General features: G+C 33.1%; 13 protein-coding genes across 13 annotated transcripts; 6 read left to right on the forward strand and 7 right to left on the reverse strand.

Moving 5' to 3' along the window:
• Positions 1 to 325: 325 nt before the first annotated feature.
• On the reverse strand, positions 326 to 1585 carry TVAGG3_0811130 (uncharacterized protein; the record flags this gene model as incomplete). The annotated part of the gene is made up of 1 exon (XM_001583423.1): positions 380 to 1585. The coding sequence occupies one exon, from the start codon at positions 1583 to 1585 to the stop codon at positions 380 to 382; it is 1206 nt and encodes a 401-aa protein (XP_001583473.1).
• Positions 1586 to 2753: 1168 nt separating this feature from the next.
• On the forward strand, positions 2754 to 4348 carry TVAGG3_0811140 (spectrin binding; the record flags this gene model as incomplete). The annotated part of the gene is made up of 1 exon (XM_001583424.2): positions 2768 to 4120. One exon carries the CDS (start codon positions 2768 to 2770, stop codon positions 4118 to 4120), a length of 1353 nt encoding a protein of 450 aa, XP_001583474.1.
• A 326-nt stretch (positions 4349 to 4674) lies between these two features.
• On the forward strand, positions 4675 to 5006 carry TVAGG3_0811150 (structural constituent of ribosome; the record flags this gene model as incomplete). Its single annotated transcript, XM_001583425.2, has 1 exon — positions 4683 to 4997. One exon carries the CDS (start codon positions 4683 to 4685, stop codon positions 4995 to 4997), a length of 315 nt encoding a protein of 104 aa, XP_001583475.1.
• Positions 5007 to 5216: 210 nt separating this feature from the next.
• Positions 5217 to 6264, reverse strand: TVAGG3_0811160 (uncharacterized protein; the record flags this gene model as incomplete). Its single annotated transcript, XM_001583426.1, has 1 exon — positions 5398 to 6252. One exon carries the CDS (start codon positions 6250 to 6252, stop codon positions 5398 to 5400), a length of 855 nt encoding a protein of 284 aa, XP_001583476.1.
• A 21-nt stretch (positions 6265 to 6285) lies between these two features.
• Positions 6286 to 6844, forward strand: TVAGG3_0811170 (uncharacterized protein; the record flags this gene model as incomplete). Its single annotated transcript, XM_001583427.1, has 1 exon — positions 6306 to 6809. The coding sequence occupies one exon, from the start codon at positions 6306 to 6308 to the stop codon at positions 6807 to 6809; it is 504 nt and encodes a 167-aa protein (XP_001583477.1).
• A 290-nt stretch (positions 6845 to 7134) lies between these two features.
• On the forward strand, positions 7135 to 10435 carry TVAGG3_0811180 (WD repeat-containing protein 35 family; the record flags this gene model as incomplete). Its single annotated transcript, XM_001583428.1, has 1 exon — positions 7148 to 10384. The coding sequence occupies one exon, from the start codon at positions 7148 to 7150 to the stop codon at positions 10382 to 10384; it is 3237 nt and encodes a 1078-aa protein (XP_001583478.1).
• Positions 10436 to 10941: 506 nt separating this feature from the next.
• On the forward strand, positions 10942 to 12773 carry TVAGG3_0811190 (uncharacterized protein; the record flags this gene model as incomplete). The annotated part of the gene is made up of 1 exon (XM_001583429.1): positions 10942 to 12195. One exon carries the CDS (start codon positions 10942 to 10944, stop codon positions 12193 to 12195), a length of 1254 nt encoding a protein of 417 aa, XP_001583479.1.
• Positions 12774 to 12816: 43 nt separating this feature from the next.
• On the forward strand, positions 12817 to 13479 carry TVAGG3_0811200 (uncharacterized protein; the record flags this gene model as incomplete). The annotated part of the gene is made up of 1 exon (XM_001583430.1): positions 12817 to 13443. One exon carries the CDS (start codon positions 12817 to 12819, stop codon positions 13441 to 13443), a length of 627 nt encoding a protein of 208 aa, XP_001583480.1.
• Positions 13480 to 13897: 418 nt separating this feature from the next.
• On the reverse strand, positions 13898 to 15199 carry TVAGG3_0811210 (Arp2/3 complex-mediated actin nucleation; the record flags this gene model as incomplete). The annotated part of the gene is made up of 1 exon (XM_001583431.2): positions 14064 to 15119. The coding sequence occupies one exon, from the start codon at positions 15117 to 15119 to the stop codon at positions 14064 to 14066; it is 1056 nt and encodes a 351-aa protein (XP_001583481.2).
• A 1147-nt stretch (positions 15200 to 16346) lies between these two features.
• TVAGG3_0811220 (spectrin binding) lies at positions 16347 to 17803 on the reverse strand (the record flags this gene model as incomplete). The annotated part of the gene is made up of 1 exon (XM_001583432.2): positions 16883 to 17803. The coding sequence occupies one exon, from the start codon at positions 17801 to 17803 to the stop codon at positions 16883 to 16885; it is 921 nt and encodes a 306-aa protein (XP_001583482.1).
• Positions 17804 to 18206: 403 nt separating this feature from the next.
• On the reverse strand, positions 18207 to 18932 carry TVAGG3_0811230 (uncharacterized protein; the record flags this gene model as incomplete). Its single annotated transcript, XM_001583433.1, has 1 exon — positions 18207 to 18932. The coding sequence occupies one exon, from the start codon at positions 18930 to 18932 to the stop codon at positions 18207 to 18209; it is 726 nt and encodes a 241-aa protein (XP_001583483.1).
• Positions 18933 to 18941: 9 nt separating this feature from the next.
• Positions 18942 to 19457, reverse strand: TVAGG3_0811240 (protein CBG06246 family; the record flags this gene model as incomplete). Its single annotated transcript, XM_051247719.1, has 1 exon — positions 18942 to 19457. One exon carries the CDS (start codon positions 19455 to 19457, stop codon positions 18942 to 18944), a length of 516 nt encoding a protein of 171 aa, XP_051083194.1.
• Positions 19458 to 19660: 203 nt separating this feature from the next.
• Positions 19661 to 20074, reverse strand: TVAGG3_0811250 (uncharacterized protein; the record flags this gene model as incomplete). Its single annotated transcript, XM_001583434.1, has 1 exon — positions 19661 to 20074. One exon carries the CDS (start codon positions 20072 to 20074, stop codon positions 19661 to 19663), a length of 414 nt encoding a protein of 137 aa, XP_001583484.1.
• Between the last annotated feature and the right edge of the window lie 378 nt (positions 20075 to 20452).

The following is a 20452-nucleotide window of genomic DNA, read 5'->3' on the forward strand; positions in this document are numbered from 1 at the left end:
TTGAAATTGCCGATTGATTTTCAACAATTAATAACGAACGTTTAAAAAAACAGTTGAAATTTCGAGTTTATTATTATGTACGATGCATAGTTACATTACATTATGAGAAACTAATGCTTTGTTTCTCTGATATTATTGTTTTAGGAGATATTATTTTTTTATAGATTGTTATAAAGATTTGTTTGTTTATTCACTATACTTTTTTCATCATTTTGAACTAATTTTATTATAAGATAGAAAATTTTTCTTTAGTATTAAAAATAATTTTAAATTATCTCAAAAAAATCTAATGAAAATACTACTTTTGATAAATATTTGAATAGAACTATAACAATTGTTTATAAGTTGTCGAATAAATAACAAATATAACAAAATAAAATTATTGTTGGCTTGTAGGAATTAAAAGATTGAGTTGGGCATCATCTATCTCCCTCAAGTGTTCAATATATTCAGGAAGAGTGTTACCGTATGTGTTATCGTCCATGAAAAATCTGTTTAGATATTTTATGGCTTTTATTAGAGTTTGTTCGTATATTTGGAGTTGTTTAGCATTGTTTGCATTAAAATCTGTTGGAATGGCAAGGACTTTATCACTTGTACGCGAAACAATTCGAGAAGAAATTGCTTGAGGAACAAGAATGCATGGAAGTGGAACATTTATAATGTTTGATATCTCCCTGATATAATGTGTAGCAAATCCAAGATATGCGCGCATCTCATTAAATTCTTTCACATTACTTGGAGTTTGATAGTAAGTAAGTCCACAAAAGTTTTTATTTGATGTATATGGGAATATTTGTTTGAGTTCATTCAACGAAATCAGTCTAAATTTTTTCATTTTCTGATATTCACTTTTATCTTCTTTTGGAACTTGTTTTCTTGCTCTATTGGCTTCAATGTGTTGTTTTAATGCGTCAACAGCTGCTTGTCTATCGATTTCGCTTTGAGAAACAATGGTCGCTTCTTGCATATTTTGATTTTGCTGAATAAACTCATGCTGCACTCGGCGTTTTTCTTTAAGAGCCTCCTCGTAATCGTGTTTAATCTCCGATAATTCTTCTAAATTAATTCCGCTTTGAACGAGTTTATTTTTTGCTTCTTCAAATTCTTTTTGTGCTGCATCTAATGCCTCTAACTGTTGTTTAATTGCGTTTATATTACGATAATCAATAGTTAGAATCAAATCTAAGTTTAAATCGATGATATCTTTATTAATTTCTGATTTGTTGCAGTAAAATCCTGATGTAAACTCTAATAAAAATAATCCCACTGGTGGTTTAGCTGTTTTTGTTGGCCCAAGGAAGATTAAGTTGTTTAAATCGAAATCTACTTCGCGTTGTTTAAGAATTACTCTAAATCTTTTAGTGTTAGTATGTAATTCTCTGAATTTACTGAGAGATTCGGCGATCCATGAAAGTTTATTATCGACTTGAACACCTTCATTCAAATAAATCTCGTCATTATCGATTGCTAGCGTTAACTTTGGTATTGTTTCAAAGGGTTCATCTACAAACATTGAAATGGCTATAATATCGCTTATATGAAAATCAGGAGGAAGGAACACACATGGAATATTTTCCCCCATTTCTATTCTGCGAAATAAAAGAAAAATTCTGATTAGATGAAATTTATATTGAGGTCGTTAGCTTTTTGGCTATTTGGGGATTTAAACAGCAAATTTCTTTATTTGAAGCGAGATTTGATTCCCGATTAGATGAGTTAATGGTTTTATTGCATAACATTCATATTCAAGTTTTTGCTAGAGTCAAACAAGATTAATTGAGGATTGTTGCACTTATATTGTTATTAATTGATGTTCAAGTTAGGACAACTTAATTCATTCAAAATGTCATCAAGGAAATAGTTTCTACAAGCTCATATATTGTGTATAATCTGATATATGTTTTACACTTTTGATATTCAAAAAAAAATCTTGAATATAAGGAAAGAAAATAATAGAAAATTGAATGATGGTAATATAACATTTGATACATTCGCAAGTGAGATAGAATAAATGTGCAATTTGGAATGGATAAAGCAATGAAAGTTTTATCTGATATTTCAAATCAAGTAAAAATTTCAAATTGCATACATATTGGTATCATATTGTTAACCAGCATTAAATATGCATGATTTCAAGAAAAATTTTAAAAGTAAATTCGAATTGTCTTGGCAAATATGTTAAAACATGAATTTCACATTAAATTATGATATAATGTCATGTACCAATATTAATTTAAATGTTAGTTTATTACCGAATGAGAAATTTTGAACCCTTCAGAAAAAATTCAGTTTGTTTTCTAGATTATGTTACTACTAATAATAAACTAAAATTATAAAATTTACAAAAATTGTTCTCCATGTAAAGTCCTTTTTTTGATAGGGTGTTGGTCATTCGTTTCAATGAAAAACTTTTTGATCTTAAAATATTATCTGTATGTGTAAGTGTAATATAATGTTAAGTATTCGTGAATTTGATGAAGTTTGTTTGATTTTGCTCTCAAATTTTATGAATTTGTTGACATGAAAATGATTAGGATTTAAATCAGTGAAATATTCAATATATCCTTATTTTGATTCTGTCATCAATCACAATTTTATATGTTTATACGGCCAGAATTTCATTCAAAATATTCTATCTTAACTTTACAATTGTTAGTTTATTTTATTATATACATCAAGATATTTATGATTCTTTGATTTTACTTTTCTTTGAGGTTCTCAAATTATGACCAAACTTTTTATCAAATTACTTTTAATATTTTTCATGGAAACATTACCAAGCATCCTTAGCGAAATAGAGCTCCCACAGTGGTATGAAGACTTCGAAGTCGTTCGCTCTACCTTATTGAACATAAATGAAGACGAAATCGAATACACACAAGAGATGATTGAACAGTCTGCAATTTACTACTCACATCAGAAGTTAATCGCTGAATTAATTGTTTACATCTCTTCAATCAGAGAACAAAATCAGAAACAATTAGCTCAGCTTGTTTATCTTTTGTCTCAGAACAACAACATTTTCAAGAATCAGATACTTGAACTTAGCACAGGTGTCTTCTTACGCCAATTATACCTTAATCAAGTCTTTTCACTTGAAAATATTAAGGAAAAGCTCGAAACAGACCCATCACAAAAAATTTATTTTGCTCCAGAGCTTGATCTTCACGATAATGATGAGTCAACTTTATTATTTGATCAGAAGGTTTCTCTTTCCGAGTTAGCTGAGAACAACTGGCAACTTTTCAATGAAATCATAGAAAATCATTGCCAGAGAAATTCAATCGAGCATGCATTAAGAAATGATGACAATCAGTACTTCTTCGAACTCACTTCAAACATCAATTTTGTTGCAACATCCGAATTACTCGCCAAGGCTGCTTTCTATGGCTCTGAAAATGTTTTCAGATTCCTTTTAGTCAGTGGTGCCCAAATCACAGAAGCTGTCACAATTTCCGCTGTAAAAGGAGGATGCGCCGCAATCATCCGTTTATGCCTCCAGAACAACGGTAACTTCGAAAAGTGCCTCAAGGCTGCAGCAGAATACCATAGAGATGATATTTTCGACTGGATCTATGAGAATATGGATACAAAAGAATTGCCAGTTAATGAATTCATCGGTTTCATGAATCCACGTGCAGTTCTTCATGCTATATTCCGTGGAGTAGATCCAAACGAGTTCGCCAAGTACAAGACAACTTGCCTTCACGATGCAGTCAAGAATGATGATGATCTTCTTGCCCTTACACTCATAAAGAACGGTGCTTCTCCAGATGCAAAGGATATTAACGGAATGACACCATTGCATTATGCTCATTCAAGAAAGATTGTCAAGATCTTGATTGATGCTGGTGCTGATATCGAAGCACGTGACAACAGTGGTGCAACACCATTGTTTGCTGCTGTTCTTAGAAATGAAAACGTCGTCATTCGTGCTCTTTACGATTTCGGTGCTAATATCAATGCAACAAACTTCACAAAGAAGACACCATACATGCTTGCAAAGGAATGGAAGAATTCCAATGCTGCAGATTTCCTCGCTCATCTTGGATGCTCAGTTGCTATCAAGACTGAGAAGAAGAACAATTCTAGCCGCGGATATTATTTGTTATTATAAACTGTTTTTATTCTATCCTTTTAAAAATCAACATTCTTTTTAGCATTTTAGGTGGTATGCAATACCTTAAGAATGATATTCTCATCTCAAAAAATTGATGCCGAGATACCTGTTTCAAAATTAATTATCTATTAATTACTTCCGAGCCAAAATGCTTTATATAGAAAAACTAGGCTTATTAATGTGAGAAAATATATTTTGTTATTTTGATAAAATCATCAATTCTCAAGATCAGCAATTTCGGTATGCTGATACAAGCATTTTTGTGTGTATTGCTATTTCTCATGTTGGTGAAAGCGAGATGCAAAAATAAAAATTGTTTGAAATTATCACTCGTTATTTTTGATAAACAATTTATAAAAACAATTTTACATGATATTCATTTTCAATATACGTCCATAAAAATCGAAATATGCGAAAATTGAAATTCATCAATAATAAATCTTGCGAATTGCTGAAAAATAATTTTATAATATTGATTTTTGTTATATTTTAAATGAGAATGCATAATTTCTTGAACAAAAACTAAAGGCGGCTGGAGCGGTTTGGTCGACCTTTCGAAATGGTTCATCATCCAAAGACCAAGAAATTCTTCTGCAAGTTCTGCAAGAAGCACACAATGTGCAAGGTTTCTCAGGCTTCCCGTGGTGAAGAACGCCACTCCGCCCTCGGTCGTCGCCGTTACGATCGTAAGCAGAAAGGTTTCGGTGGCCGTGTTAAACCAATTCTTCGTCGTTCCAAGAAGACATCCAAGAAGATTTCTCTTCGTTTCACATGCCAGTCATGCAAGAAGGCTACAATGTATTGCCTTGGCCGCCTTCGTAAATTCGAATGGACTGTAGAGAAGAAGAAGAAACATGCTGAACCAACATGGTAAAATGCATTTCGTTTATTTTCTTAATACATATTTCAATTTTTACTAAAATTTAAAATCAAAATCCTTTTAAATCAGTAAAATAAAACATAAAAATAATCTCAACTGGAAGTTCAATTTTGAGTGAATTCATATTTTTGTTGTGATATTTGTCGTGTTTTGTTGAGGATGAGAATTATATCAAATTGTACTTGATTTATAAAAATGGAATCAATAATACAACACAGATAATATTTTATTTATATTTTCATATGATGGTAATAAGAAAATATGCGCAAATGATGAGAAAATATCATTGAGCATAATTCAAATTACATAAAAGCAGAAAATGGCTTTGTTTTCTGAAAACACGTATATATTCTAATAATTGTTTTCGGTATATGGCTGTAAAATCTGAAATGAATCAGTCATCGATATCCATAAAATTGGAAGTAAAGTTTCCGTCATCATCAAGTAATTCTGGATGATCTTCTAATTTCTCTCCACGTTCCAAAATTCCTTCTTTCTGTAAGCGATTAAACTCCATGACAGCTTCATGGACAGCAGCAGCCTTTTCATCATGAATAAGTACCTTTTCGTTTTGTTCTGCTGAAAGGCCACCTCTTGCCCAAGCATGGATAACTCTTCTGTCTTCATCTTCAACTGGAGTGTCATCTAAGTATCTGAGCTCTTTATTCTTTGCAATTAGCTGTCTTCTGTGATCAGACATGTTTCTGCATACAGGATTACCACTGTTACGTAAAACACGAAGATTTGGAAGCGTTGGTAAATATTCTGCGAAAGCAGGGTCTTCAATTCCATTTTCTGATATATTAAGAACTGTAATTGATGGTGCTGCTGAAATTCCTGATATACTATCTGGTCTCTTCAGCTTATTATGATCGATTTCGAGAGTATTTAATTCATGAAGTCCTTCTAAGCCTTCAATCTGTGTAATATAGTTGTATGATAGAATTAAATTCTTTAGGTGGTGTAAATTTTCAAGGCCTTCAATTTTTTCAAGTAAATTATTATGAAGGAATAAAGAGTTCAAATTTGTAAGTTGTGATAAACCTTTGATCTCTGATATGGCATTGTTATTTAGCCAGAGTGATCTAAGACCTGTAAATTGATCTAAATTTGTAATATCAGTGATAGATAGGTAATGTAAATAGAGTTTTTCGTTTAATCTTGGTGTATCATATCCACCATTCTTTTTTATTGATTCCTTGATCATTTTTTCTGTGATTTCATTTCCCTTTTGATCTTCTTCTTCCATTTTTCTCCAAAAAATAACGAAAACTAAATTTTAGGAAAAGTGACAATTCTAAAATGTTCACATTATTTTTATCAATATTAGGAGCAGAAAATCCATTCAGTTTGTACGAATTCATTCCAGGAAACTGGACCAGCGTCAAACATAGAGCAAGTATGCTAATTGATTTAGATGATGAGATTGTATCCGAAACAAACACATCAAAATACTACACAGGATTCTTCAACAATTCTAAATTGACCATAGAAGTTACGTCACCAACAACAATGAATGTTCAATACGGAAAAATAAAAACACACCTCAATTTAACTCTTGTTAGAGATTGGATCACACACGCTGATACCATTTTAGAAAATGGACTCCACCTTTCATTCAGTACATTTGCCCAGATCAATTGCGAGATTGAAATTGCCGATAAAGAAACTGGCGAAATACATTCTATTGGCTTAAGAAAAATTGAGAAAGTAGAATATAAACTTCATGATTTTCTTATTCCAACTGGAATTGCAATCGCAATTATCTTTGTATTGAAATATTTCCTCCATATTTCATTTTTCTAAGCCATAGAGCTATAGTTTCGTTTAGAGATATAAATTCTTCTTATATTAGGAATATTACTAGTTTAATAAAACTATTTTATTAAATTATTTCTTTTTTATACACTATCAATATGTGAACATCAACTTATTGCATCGGTATTTTCTTTACACATATAAGTTTTAGCATTTCTATGAACAATTGATAAAAATATTTTTGAATCTTTTTGATAATCAGACTTTTTTGGCATGAAATTGGTGTGCACTCCAAAATTAAAAGATCGATCCCAGGAAAATGGAAATTATTTTTAGTGTAAAGTAGATTTATTAAACGTCACCTTTATACACAGAAAAAAAATCTGATGATATCTTTTCATTCGTATTTATCGAACAGAATTACTTCATCAGATGAAAAACCAGTTACAATAGTAGATTGGAACGCTGTGAATGGTTTGATCGCTTATGGACAGACAAACGGAGGTGTTACAATCTCCCGTGTTTCTGACAACAAGGATCAGCCAGGTTTATATAAAATTACTAATATTACATCATTGACAACACATAAACACGAAATTACAGCTCTTTGCTGGAATTCAAGGTTTAATAGATTAATCACTGGTGATAGATCGGGTCTTTCTGTTGTTTGGGTAGAGAGAGATAGCAAATGGTTCCCAACAATTTTAAATTCTGCTACTGGTTCTGCAGTTACTTCCATCGGAACTTCTTATACTGGAGAATTTACAGCGATTACTTATGAGAATGGCCAGATTTCATGCGGTGATCTTGGCTCCAACCAGAAATGGGTATCTAAGTATGAAGGAACCCCAAAGAGAGCTTTCTGGTCTGGATCAGGAAAAACACTTTACATCTCTGACCAAAATCAAGAAATTTATGCAGTCAAAGACCACGGAACTAACTTCCAGAACTACGAAATCGACTTACCAGATACAGAAACCTCAATAGTTTTTGCAGAATGGAATCATGCAGAACATCCTCAACTTCTTATCGTATATGAAAACGGTGATATTTTCATACATACTAAAGGCAATCCAGAAAACTCAATAATTCATACAGGAGTTAAAATTTCCGCAGCTACATGGTCAAAATCAGGAAAATTATTTGCATTCGGCGGAAATGTTGACAATGGACGTTGCCAAGTGCAATTCTACACCATAGACTTGAATCCTATCCGTACAATCAACGTTCCTGCTCAACAAATTACTTCATTATCATTTAATAGAACAGATACACAACTTGCCATCGGTGTTGATCGTTCCATCGTAATTGCCCAACTTTTGCCTATTAATATGTGGGATTTCTTTGATAATACAATTGTTTATGCAGTTCATCGCAATTTTTCGAAGCTTTTCGACATTGTCTTCTTCAATATCAATAGTAATTCCAGGCACATTAAGTCAATTGACAATTTAACAGGTGTTTGCGCGTCAAAGAATTCAGTTTTGATTGCATCGAAAACAGGAGAGAATGAGACCTCTCTTTTGATTCTAGATAAGAGTGGTATTCCATTGGCATCTAATTTCATTCAAATGGATTGCAAATTGTTCGCAAAAACTGATAATTTCGCAATTGCGCTTTCCGACAGTCGTTTGTGTCTCTGGGACTTCGTAAACGATGATACAAAATTTGTTTCGTTGCCAGCAGACTCTTCGGCCGTTTGTGCTCAAGGAAATAAATTATTCATCGGATTTACAAGCGATGAAGTCATTGCTTTTGAAATTCCATCCTGCGAAGAGATCGGAAAATACAACGTAGGCTCCCATGTCGAGAAAATCTCTGTCAGCTCTGATATGACAAGAGTATCAATGGTTGACATCTTTGGAGGCTTATCGTTCATCGATATACACTCAGGAAAAATCGCTGGTAAGCCCCGTAAAGAGACATGGAGTATGAAATGGGCGGAAGATTCACAAGATTTATTTGTAGCCTTAGAACGTCAGAAACTCTACGTTTACCATGATTTCAATGCTACAGAAGCTATAAACTCACTAACTTATATCTGTAGATTCTCTGGTTTAGAGATTTTAACTGTAGATTTCACAAAACTCCTTCTAGACCCGCTTAATCCGAAGCCAGAGCACTTCCATACGTACGAAACAAAATTACTGAGAGATGTTAAACTACTTACAAAGAGCCCAGATGTTCCTGTCGAAGAAATTGTAAAACACATCCGTAATTTCCCACACAAGAAGCTTTGGAAGGTCTTCGGTGAATGGGCAATGATGGGTGGCCATTATTCTACTGCTGAAAAAGCATTTACTGAAAGCCAAAGCCAAAGTGAACTTCAATTTGTCAGAAAAGTTAAGACAATTGTAGACAAAAATATACAAAAAGGCTTCTCACAGTGGTGCTTTGGCTATTATGAAGAGGCACAGCAGACTTTTATCACAAATAATGGCTTAAATTTCGCTATCGAAATGTGGGCCACATTAGGAAACTGGGAACGCGTTTTACAGCTCAAGCCTCCATCAGATATCGCAACCCGTGCTCATATCGCACTTGCAAACAACCTATACCTCAAAGGAGATTTCGCTTCGGCCGCAGACCATTATATGAACGCTGTTATGTACGAAGATGCGATCAGATGCTATTCAATGGTCGCGGATATTGAGAATTTGGTCAAGGTTATGAACGCTTTAGGAACAGATGACAAATTATTGATAGATTTAGGCTGCAAATTCACTAAACTAGGTATTTGCGAGTCAGCTGTTGCATCATTCCTTAAGGCTGGTGACGCCGCTAAGGCTGTTGCTGCTTGTATTCACTTGAATAGATGGGATGATGCTGTAAAGCTCTCGGAACAGCATAAAGAGGTTTCTAAAAAAGATATTATGGGACAATATGCACATTACTTAGCCGGAAATAGCCAAAATGCCCTTGCTACAAAAATGCTTGTCAAATTTGAACTTTTCGAAGACGCCGCCAACCTTTTGGCCTCTCAAGCAGCTGAAGCTATTAAATACAATAATTTCCTGTTCGCAAAGAAGTGTTTTGTTAGAGCTGCATTTTTATATGAAAGATGCAACAAACCAGCTGACGATATCTGGTTCAAGATCGAAGCCTTGCATTATTTGATGCTCGCGAGCCGCGCGATTTACCAAGGAAACCACGCTTATGCAATTTATTGTTCAATTGCGACAAAAGAATATTCCTCCTTCCTTGGCGAGGAAAGAGTTGCAGCTCTTATTGCTTTGGCAGGTTATTACTCGAGAAACTTCAAGCAATGTTCAAATGGTTTCATTACATTGGAACATTCAGAAAAATTCCTTCCAAACAAGCAGAGGAGAATAAAGCTTCTTGCTGTAAAGATTTTCGACAAGAATCAGCCAGTTGATGAATACAAATGCGATGTCAAATGTCCGAAATGCGGAGAAAACACGTTTAACATGTTTGAATGTGCTTGCTCTAAATGCGACTTCAGATCAAAGAGATCTGTAGCTTCAGGAAAGCCAATTACAGCGAAATCATGGAGATGCAGTAAATGCCACCATTTTGCTACTTTTGAAGAGATGAGAGACCAGAAATGCTGCCCTCTCTGCCACTCATCGGCTGAAAACAAGCCAACAAAGATGAAATATTAACTTATATTATTTATTTTTCTTAGAATAAAAATCCTTAATGTTTGATGAAAAAAAATCCCTTTTTTTTTAAGAACGCAGTATTGTTTTCGTTCAACGAAAATATATTCATTAAATGCACTAGACTATATGGATATATATTGCAATAAACAGTTTCAGCTTATGCTCTTAAATGCATGAAAAACGAATTCATTCTCAATTTTGATGTATTTATGTTTCCATGTATCGGCGTGATGTTCAAACTCTTCAAATATGAAGTTAACATAGAAACGAGATTTTGCAAGAAAAAAAATTATGTCCATACAAGAGCAATAAAATAAATTGCAACGTTTCCGATCGAGTTCAATTCAATGGTTATGCATATAACGAAACTATCTTAAATTTTCAAAGATTTATACTGAAAATTTTCTTTGAATGAGTTTCGCAAAAAAAATATCACTTTGTGGATATATACCAAAAATCGAACAGCTTTAGATTTTTTTACATCAATTTTGAGAACCATTTCAATTTTAGAAATTTTACATCAAATTTGAGAATGAGTTCATTTTTCATATTTCCACATGAGTGATTCAGCTCTTTCACTATACATTCTCAATGTTGGACAAGCTGATTTCATCTTTGCCATAAAGAAAGACTTAGCGCTTGTTATTGATTGTGGGCCTAGAGATTCTATCATAAACCAGGAAAATACCGACGCTTCTGATAAAGATCATCTTACGGACTTTCTTAAAAATATAATAGACAATCTCAATTTTGTCACCATTATTGCCACCCACAGATATGATGATAATCAAAACTGCTTAAGTGAGCTTCAAACCATGATACAAGATGCAGGAAAGGCTCATATTACAGTTAAGTCGTTTGAAGGAAACTCTCAATCATTCATCAATAATGAACTTTCCAATTCATTGGGCGATGACGTCATTATCACATCTTTAATTCCACAAAATTTTTACGAACATCGTTTAGTACTGAAGATCTCTTTTGGTGGAAAAAATATCTTAATACCGGGTAAGGCTTCTGAATATCTGCTTGAACAATTACAGGATCAATTTGGCGATATCGATATATGTTTAGTGGCAAAACCCAACAATATTTTGAAATTATTCGATTTAATTCCAAAAAGGGATGGAATTCCTTTATTAAGCATTATGTCAAGCAAAAGTCCTCCGATTTACATTCCTGATAGAGAAACCTTTGATATAACGTTTTGGACTATGCAATCAAATCATGGAATACCTATTTTAGAAATGAACAAATCTATGATTTGTGACTTTCACAAAGTATTTGTATACAATATTTTCCAGGATATATATTTTAATTCGCCTGCAGTCTTCAATAAGAATAATCAAATCTGCATTATTCCTACGTTCTCTACAAGTGAATTAGCAACAGGTGATTATTACAATATCGAAATTCAAATGGAGCATGATAATGTCGCATCAATATCCATGTATACAAATGCAAGCAGACTTTTGTATTATTTTGGAAAGCCTACTAATTCAGTGAACATTACTGATGTCTGGAGAAATTGCTTATCAGGAATTACAAAACACACAGCGGATTTTGCCAAAAAAAGAAAGGATTTCATAGCGACAAATGATTGTACATTTGTATTTCATAGATGTCCACTTTTGGATGAATTGGATCAGGAAATAACAGTTTTACGAAATCTTGAAAAGTTGGGATTTATCAGTGGATTGATATTAAATTCATATGATTTATTAAGAGATATTTCAAACAGCACTGGTATCACAGAATCAAAGAATGAATTTGAAGATTTGTTATGGCAAGTCGATGCTTTTTGCTCCTAAGGTATCGATGTCAAAGAATTGATACAGGGTCTTGTATCACATGGAGTTTTTTATAAATTTCATCAAATAACGGAGACAATTTTAAACTATTTACTCGACTGTTTTGAAAAGGTTGAAGGTCCCAAGATTGAGGTTTTACGCATTTGCGTGGTAGTTTTTACCAAAGATGATCCTAATAAAATTTCAGAATTCATTAAATCAAAAGTTGGCTTAAATCCAGAAGTTGCCGATCGCTTCCTCAGTTCTTTCAAAAGATTCTCTGTTAATTGAACAAAGTCTAATCCAAGAAAAATGATATCCTTCTTTAATATGCCTTTTTTTTAATCAAAAACATCTAATAATCTAAAACATTATTATTTTCTTTCTATTATTTTTCATCAGCTCCCTTTCTCACATTTGAACTAACAGGCTAAGTTATAGGCTTGTATTGTATACTGTGAAGTTCTCAGTTTTATTTAATGAAATACGAGATTAATCTAGTAATATTGGAGTTTTACCTGTTTTCTTGAAAAAATCTAGCACCCTCTCTCATGTTATATCTGCAGAAGCATCATCAAATTAAAAATTTTTGATCTATCGCTAGATTCTGTTTTTTAAATATTAAAAAAGTGACAGAAAATTATGTCCGATAAAAATCCTAGCCAATATGGCCTTCCAAATCGTTTATTGACTGGAAGAATATATGGACGTAAAGATAATGACCTAGTAGATAATTCTAAAAAGCTAATTGAAGGTTTAGATTACATTGATGACGACATTTTAATCAATGAAACACATATTCCAAAACAAAGTATATATGACAACGAAACTCCTCAAAAAAGAACATTGCTTCCTCCTTCTCCAAATGTTTTAACGATTATCGGAATATTACCAAATCATTTAAAGACAGTCGTAAGATTTTTCAAAAATTTAGACGTACTAATCGTATTTGATAAAGAGACAGTAACTGACCAGCTTGGAAACTGGGTTGTTGCTACTCTTAATAAAAATGTAGAAGAAATCCCAGAACTTTCAGCATATACACAATTTTCAGAGAGCGTATTCGGAGGTTGTTATGTTGGAAGATACAGAGAAGAGTCTATATATGCAATTCCAGCTGATAATTCTAATAAAAAGGATAGAGTCAATATATTTAGGCATCAAAAGCGTGCAGAAGATTTAACTACAGCCCCACTTGAAGATAAGTCCTTATGGATTCTGTTTAGAGAATTCGTTCTTGGACAAAATGAAATTAGAGTTAAAGAATAAAGTCTATTTGTTTTATTTATTAAATTTAACTTGTTTATGTTTAAATGTATTGGATTTAGAATTAGATATCCCACAATGAGAAGAGATTTCAAATTTTATGTATATTTTAATGGGATGCTATGTTTGATTTGAAGAGAAATCAGTTTAATCTATAAATAGTATGTCAATTATTTATCCTTATTAGATAGGAATCTTTTGTATGATGAAAATTTGATTGATTATCAAGCATAGTAACATAATTTTCTATAGTTTGTGTAATAAAATATATTAATATCATTAATAAGATATAAAGGCCTATTTTAATTTCGATGAAATCTCAAAAAGATTTGAAAATCTCAAAAAAATTCAATAATTTCATAATTTTTTTGTTTCATTTTTTCGGTTTCAAATTTTCTTTGACACCAAAAAACGTCTTTTCTGAGCGATTTGACTTGAAAAATGAGTTGTTTATTACATTAGCATTAACATATCCAAAGCGGAAATAAAAGGACAAAAAATGACGGTTTGTAAAAACCAAGTGAAGTGAAAAAAATGGATTGTAATAAATTGATCAAAATATCGTGCTTTGTTTAAAAGATTAAAATTTAAGATTCGTGAATTGCAAATTTGAAACACTTCCTTTAGAAGAGCTTCTTGCCGCTGAAATTCTTCTTGAGGGCTTCGAATGGCCAAACGCCGATTCTGCCATCGTTAGCGCATGTTGTGAAGGCATCCTTGCGAACGCGAAGGCCGAGAATAATGTTATTATGAATTGTCTGAGCTGGGCCAGCAGCAGCACTTTGCTTGCCACCGAAAGCAGCCATCTTAGAAGCAAGGCCACCCTTGGCAGCGCCTGTGTTGGAGTCGCGCATTGCTTGTGTGTCAATGAGGCCGAGATCTGTCCAGTTGTCACCATCGAGGTAGAAGAGACGTGGTTGGCAGTCGAAACCAGCACCGATAAGGCATGTCTCACTTAAGAAGGCCATAGAAAGTAATGGAAGGCCGTTGATGTTAAGTGTGTGCATTGGTGCCTTATCAACGTTGAGTTCTTCCTTCTTGACAAAGCGGATATAGGCATCCTGAGAGGAGTAAGCCATCCATTTGCCAGATGGGGAAACTGCGCAGCAGTTAGCCCAGCCCTGAGCCTGGAAGGAGTCGATTGTATAGATTGGCTTCTTGTCAGCCTTTCCCTTCTTATCCTTCTTAGCGGCTTCCTTGGCCTTCTCAGCGGCTTCGTCTTCATCCATGGTCAAGTAGTACGTACGGCGATCTGTGGATGAAACAATGAAGTGGACGCCATCTGGCATGAGCTCGCAAACAAGGCCTGTTGGCTTGTTGTGGTTGATTGTCCTTGACTTCCACATGTTCTCGCCCTGGTCGTATGTGCAGATACGAACCTTGTTTGTGCCTGTAGCGACAAGGAATTTACTGCCATCTGGAGCCCAGCGAACGTATGTGGCAGCGCGCTTGAGTCTGAGGATAACAAGCTCTGGTGTCCATGTTTTCTCCTTTTCGTTGAATGTCCAAACGTAAGCGTTTCTGTCGTGTGAGCATGTAACAATCTTTTTGTTAACATAGCACCAGTCAACAGAAGAGATAACCTGTGTATGTTCTGTGAGAGTATAAAGAAGCTCGAATTTCTTGCCAGTGACTTTATAAATTAAGAGATCGGATGTATTTGGGCACATGGCAAGCATTGTGTTGTCTTGGTTCCATGCATGGCATGTAATTGGAGCATCGACGAGATCAAGCGGGTATGCCAGTGACTTTATAAATTATTTCGTACTAAAAATGACGGTTTTTAGGACGATAGATAGTAACATGCCATGAATGTCCCTTCGATAAAAAATCTTTAATTTTGAAAGTTCTCGTTCTGGAAATATTGCCATAATTGCATTTCGGAGCACGATCTTCAACTTGTATGTTGTGGTCATTTTGATTTTTTTTTCGACCTTCTGACTTATTAATAAAAACATTATACACATAATATGTTAAATCTAATTCTTTGAAAATATCAACAAAATGGAATATCAATTTTTTAAAAAATAAAAAATTACGGCAATATCGATGATTTGATAGTAGACTTTAAATAAGAACATATTGGACATATGTAATTTGGTATTGCAATTCAATATATCTGTACTTGAAATCGCCAGAATTGGAAATATTGGATTAGGTGCTACGGTAGCCGATTATTGATTATCATAGATGATTTGGAAACATTACCGCCCTTTTCAGTAGTAATCAGTTAATACCAAATTTTTGATTTTGTAAAATCAGGATTTGAATATGCAAATCATCAGATATTGTAGGCGTATAATAAAGCCGATATATTACGATTTGATATTTACTCAAATAAATAGCCGGAAAATAATATTCTGAATTATCACTTGAAATGATATTATTACAATAGACTTGTGTAGGATTCTCGAATTTCAATCCTAAAAATATGAAATACCAGTTTTAAAATATCCGGTGAAATTTTTATTGCATAATCAATCCTTAAACAAACACAATTGTTAGATTTAGGCATCCTTACTTCTATAAATAGATATTTATAGAACAAAAAACAAATACACAACAATTATCCAAAAATTATTAGATCATCTACATTTTGAGTTGCACCAAGAGGTGTTCCTCTTTGTAATTTCTCTATTAATTCCTTTTGTTCTTGAACGTGCCGACGCTCAATTTCTTCTAGTTGTTTTCTTTGTTCTTCAAGTAAAGATTGATATTCTCTGTCATTTGCTACATCGGCATCATCAGATTCGTCGAGTGGATTTACAATTATTGGGGTTATTCCAGAATTTGAAATTTTTGATGAAGAAGAAGATTGCCGTGAAAAAGCTAGTTGACTTTCGATAACTTGTTTAAGTTCTACACCTTCTTCATCAGTCAAACCGATCTCATTAATGAGTGCTTTAACAACTTCATCAACATCATCTGATTGTGTGTTAAACGGGAAAGATACTCTCACATCTTCCTGGTCTTGGTGTATAGTCAAGTTGATTTGCACTTGGTTGAGTTGATTTGTCATACGAATGTCAGATTTTTCAATGATGGTGAATGTTCGTTTTTTCACAAAATAATAATGACAATGGTATGCACAAGACTTTTTATTGAATTTAAAAGATGCGAAATAAATTTATTGAATTGACTTATCGGAATTTTTTTCATTCAAAATTCCCGAATGTAAAACATCAAAACATTTGAACACTGAGTGCTTGCATTTTTTTTATAATATGAATTTCAAAAGTGACAAAATTTACCTAAACAATGAGAAAATCTTCAATCGTTGTTGATGCTACTCAAAAACTAACCTACTAAATTTTGCTTCTAAGTTTTTATCTACGTTGTGAATATGACTTATGATAGAAGAATTTTAAAGCATGGATGAAGTAATATTTATTGGTGAAAAAAAAAGATGAAAATAATAAGGGTGAAATAAGTGAATTGGTAATTAATGTGAGCGTAATTTAGATTTGACGAGATTGCGGGCTGCTGGACTCATCATTGTTGATTCTTTAGCATTATTGGTGATTTTTGCTCCATGGTCAATAAGATATTCAGCTGCTTTGAGTCTATTAGATCTTAATGCAACTTCAAGAGCAGTTTCGTTAAATTCGTTAGTGATTTCTAGATTAATTTTATATTTCATTAAAAGTTGAATGCCTTCGACATTATCTGATTTTACACACCAAATAAGAGGCTTTGCATGGTGAGTTTCTGGTCTCCCTTCTGGTTTTGCTCCATACTTTAGTAGTAATTTTGCAAAACGATTAAACTTATTATATAAAGCGAATTGAAGAGGAGTTTCGTTATTTGTGGATTCAACTTCAGGATCTGTTCCATTTTCAAGTAAAAATTTAGCAATTCCAATTGAGTTGTTCCAAGCTGAAAAATGAAGAGGTGTCCATCCACGATAATGCCTTGAAGTAAGGTCGAAACCATACGTAAACATTAAAATCACTGTCTCATAGCATCCAAACTCTGCGGCATAGTGAAGTACATTTCTTTGATAAAAATCTGTTGAATTCATGTCACACCCGAATTGTAACAAATCAACAACAAGATCTGTATTACCACTGCATGCTGCAAAATGTAAAGGAAGCCTACCTTTTGAATCATAAAGTTGGATATCGGCTCCATTCATCAATAAAAAGTGTACAATGTTACGAGCACCGGCGTAAATGCAAACCGAGAGGATTGGAGGTCGTGATCTTAGCAGAGGATCATAAATGTGGATGGGCGATAGCCGACTGTTTACATTTGAGATGGAGATAAACAAGTTCTGGAATTGGTCCACATCATCTTGATTCAGAGCTTTAACCATATATGGGTCAAGTGTGAACTCACCTTCGCTGTAAATCTCTTCATGCATCTTTTTGAACGAAAAATTTTGTCGTCGGATCTGTCAGACGAAAATTTGTAATATCGAATTTTATAAATGCCGCAATTTAAGAGAGAACATGCATTTTGATTATTTTTATTATCGGCTACTTTATTTTTGACAGAATGGCAAATGATTACGATGGCATTTACAAATTCCCTCAAAACCCAATTTGAATCTCAAATTGGAAACGTTATTATTGAATTAAATTGCTATCAAAATCATGAAAGAAATGTAGCTCCTTTACTAGAGTAGTAAATTAGGAAGAGATTTTTTTTGGACCAAATGAAAAGATTAAATATCAAAAAATATTTATTGGTTTCTCTGATTAGTTGTATCTTTTGGCGAAGAAAACTTATATGATAGGTAATAAATATAATCAATAAAATTTATTTTAATCTGATTGTGGTATGAGATTTCCTTCTTTATCGTAATATTGATGATAGCCTTCAATGATGAAGTTCTTAAGCGTATGGTATGCGTGGATGATTTCTTCACAGTACTTGTCAAGATTAGCAAATAAATCTTCGATAGTTGTTATATGTTTCTTTTCGTTCGATTTTTCATCTGAAGAACTCTTGGACTTGAATCCGATAAGTTCTGCATTAGTTCTGTTCCTGAGAACAGGCAAGTCATTTCTACGTTGAAGAAACAATGTTTTGAGTTCGTCTGCCTTTTGCTTCAACAACGCCTTTAGTCGAAATTCATCTGCATCTTGAGAATTGTCTGGATTTTCAACTGGTATGAGATTCTCTAAAGTTCTTGGATCCTTTTGATTGCTTTGAATCCCATGCAATATTTGTTTTCTTCTGGCTTGCCTTGAAGAATTTCCTGAAGTATTTATATAAAGGTCTCCTTGAAGAAAGCGCAGTTTAAGATCATCATCATATACATCATTAATTGTCGGAACTACAAAGTCAATAATTTGAGGAATCAATTCGAGGTTATTATCCCTAAGATGTCGCCAACCAAGCTTGCCATAACCTTTCAAAATAAATCCGATATTTCCATTGTTCATGTCATATAAATTCATAATCCTAATCATAATGTCAAGGACTGCAATATCGATATTAAAGGATTCTTGTTTTGGTTTTTCAAATAAATTGTGAGCAAAATACATATAAAAATCTTAATCGTGAGTGTTATGAAATATATCTTTTCCAAGTTCAACAAAGACTTGGTCGCCATGTGTTAAATCTTGTTTTGCAATATAGAATCCGCGTGAAATATATGGATTTATTACAAATTCTACATGTGGACCAATGCCAAAACACTCGAGAAGTTTGTATGCAAATGGTTCTCTCATCTTTGGAAGACTAAAATAAGCAGGTGGGAAACGATTATTGTCATCAAATATAAAATCTTCTACGGAAACAAATTCACAACTGTATTTCTGATTCTCTACAGGGTATCCAAAGAATGCTTTGATGAAGTATCTAGTAATAATTTCATCGCCTTCTTTTAAAGAAAGTATTTCACCAAATTCAACACCATGCTTCTTGATTTCGACAGCAGCTTTGTAATTATCTGAAAACTCAATTTCAATTTTATCGAAATCAAACGATTTGACTCCAGTGCGAAGATGTTTGCGAATTCTGGTATCTGTTCTATTGCTTGTTCTTGTGAAATCTTTCGAGAAGGCCAAAAATAAAATTTCGCTTTTCTCGTCAAAAATTCTCGGTTAACACCATAGTCGTCGTAAACTTGTTCATTGATGCTGAAATCTATCAATGTTCTAATAACAGTGAGACATTTGTTTCTCATTTCTTCTGGATTTGTTCTTGAAATGAGAAATTCTTTCTTACTAGAAAAGTTTCCTTTTGTATTTAAAGCCTTTTGACAAGGATTTCATATTAATTTCCCAAAAAATACTGGGAATGTAGATTCCATAAAATGGTTCATAACTGCATAAGGATTTAATTTACAATGATCATATTTTTTAGATTTCTTAATGAATCTTGGATAAACTAATTTCTCAAAAAACTGAAGAACTTCTCCATCTTCTCGATGACAAGATTTAATTAGGTCCATAAGGATAACAGCGTTAGATATGGGATTTTTTGCTAAATCATTTGTAATTAGAATTTTAAATGTAAGGTGAACTTGAGGTGCATTATTAAGATTCATCGGACTCAATATTACTGAAGAGTCTTGATAGTTGATGTTCATTTTGTTTTCTTCCAAGCTAGGCCGATCGCTATTGCAAGGTTGAAATGCACTAGAAAGATTTCTTGGATTGCTCAAGTTCTGCAAATCTTCCATTTGAAAATTTTAAAAATTTTAAATGGCTGACATAAGTTTCGAATGTTTTACAACATTTTTTATACCAGCAAAAATTTATTGATTGGTAACTATAATGGCAATACGTGTTCTCAAAAAAATTCAGATGCTGAATTTTAAGGGTCCACTGCAACGATACGTAAATTATATGCCACTTTTTTTTGATATATTCTCATTGGGAGATTATTTCAGTATCAAACTTTAGTGAAAATTCAAAAATTAATAAATTTATTAGTATTGAGCAATACATGGCTGAAGTATCATGCTCTGAATTTAGCAATATGAAATAATTTTGTTTCATATCTTGGTTCAAGCTAGAAATTAAATATTTTTGGTGCTAGCTTGTATTTTGTTTTAAAA

Source organism: Trichomonas vaginalis, chromosome VI, assembly GCF_026262505.1.
Source record: "Trichomonas vaginalis G3 chromosome VI, whole genome shotgun sequence".
NCBI lineage: Eukaryota > Parabasalia > Trichomonadida > Trichomonadidae > Trichomonas > Trichomonas vaginalis.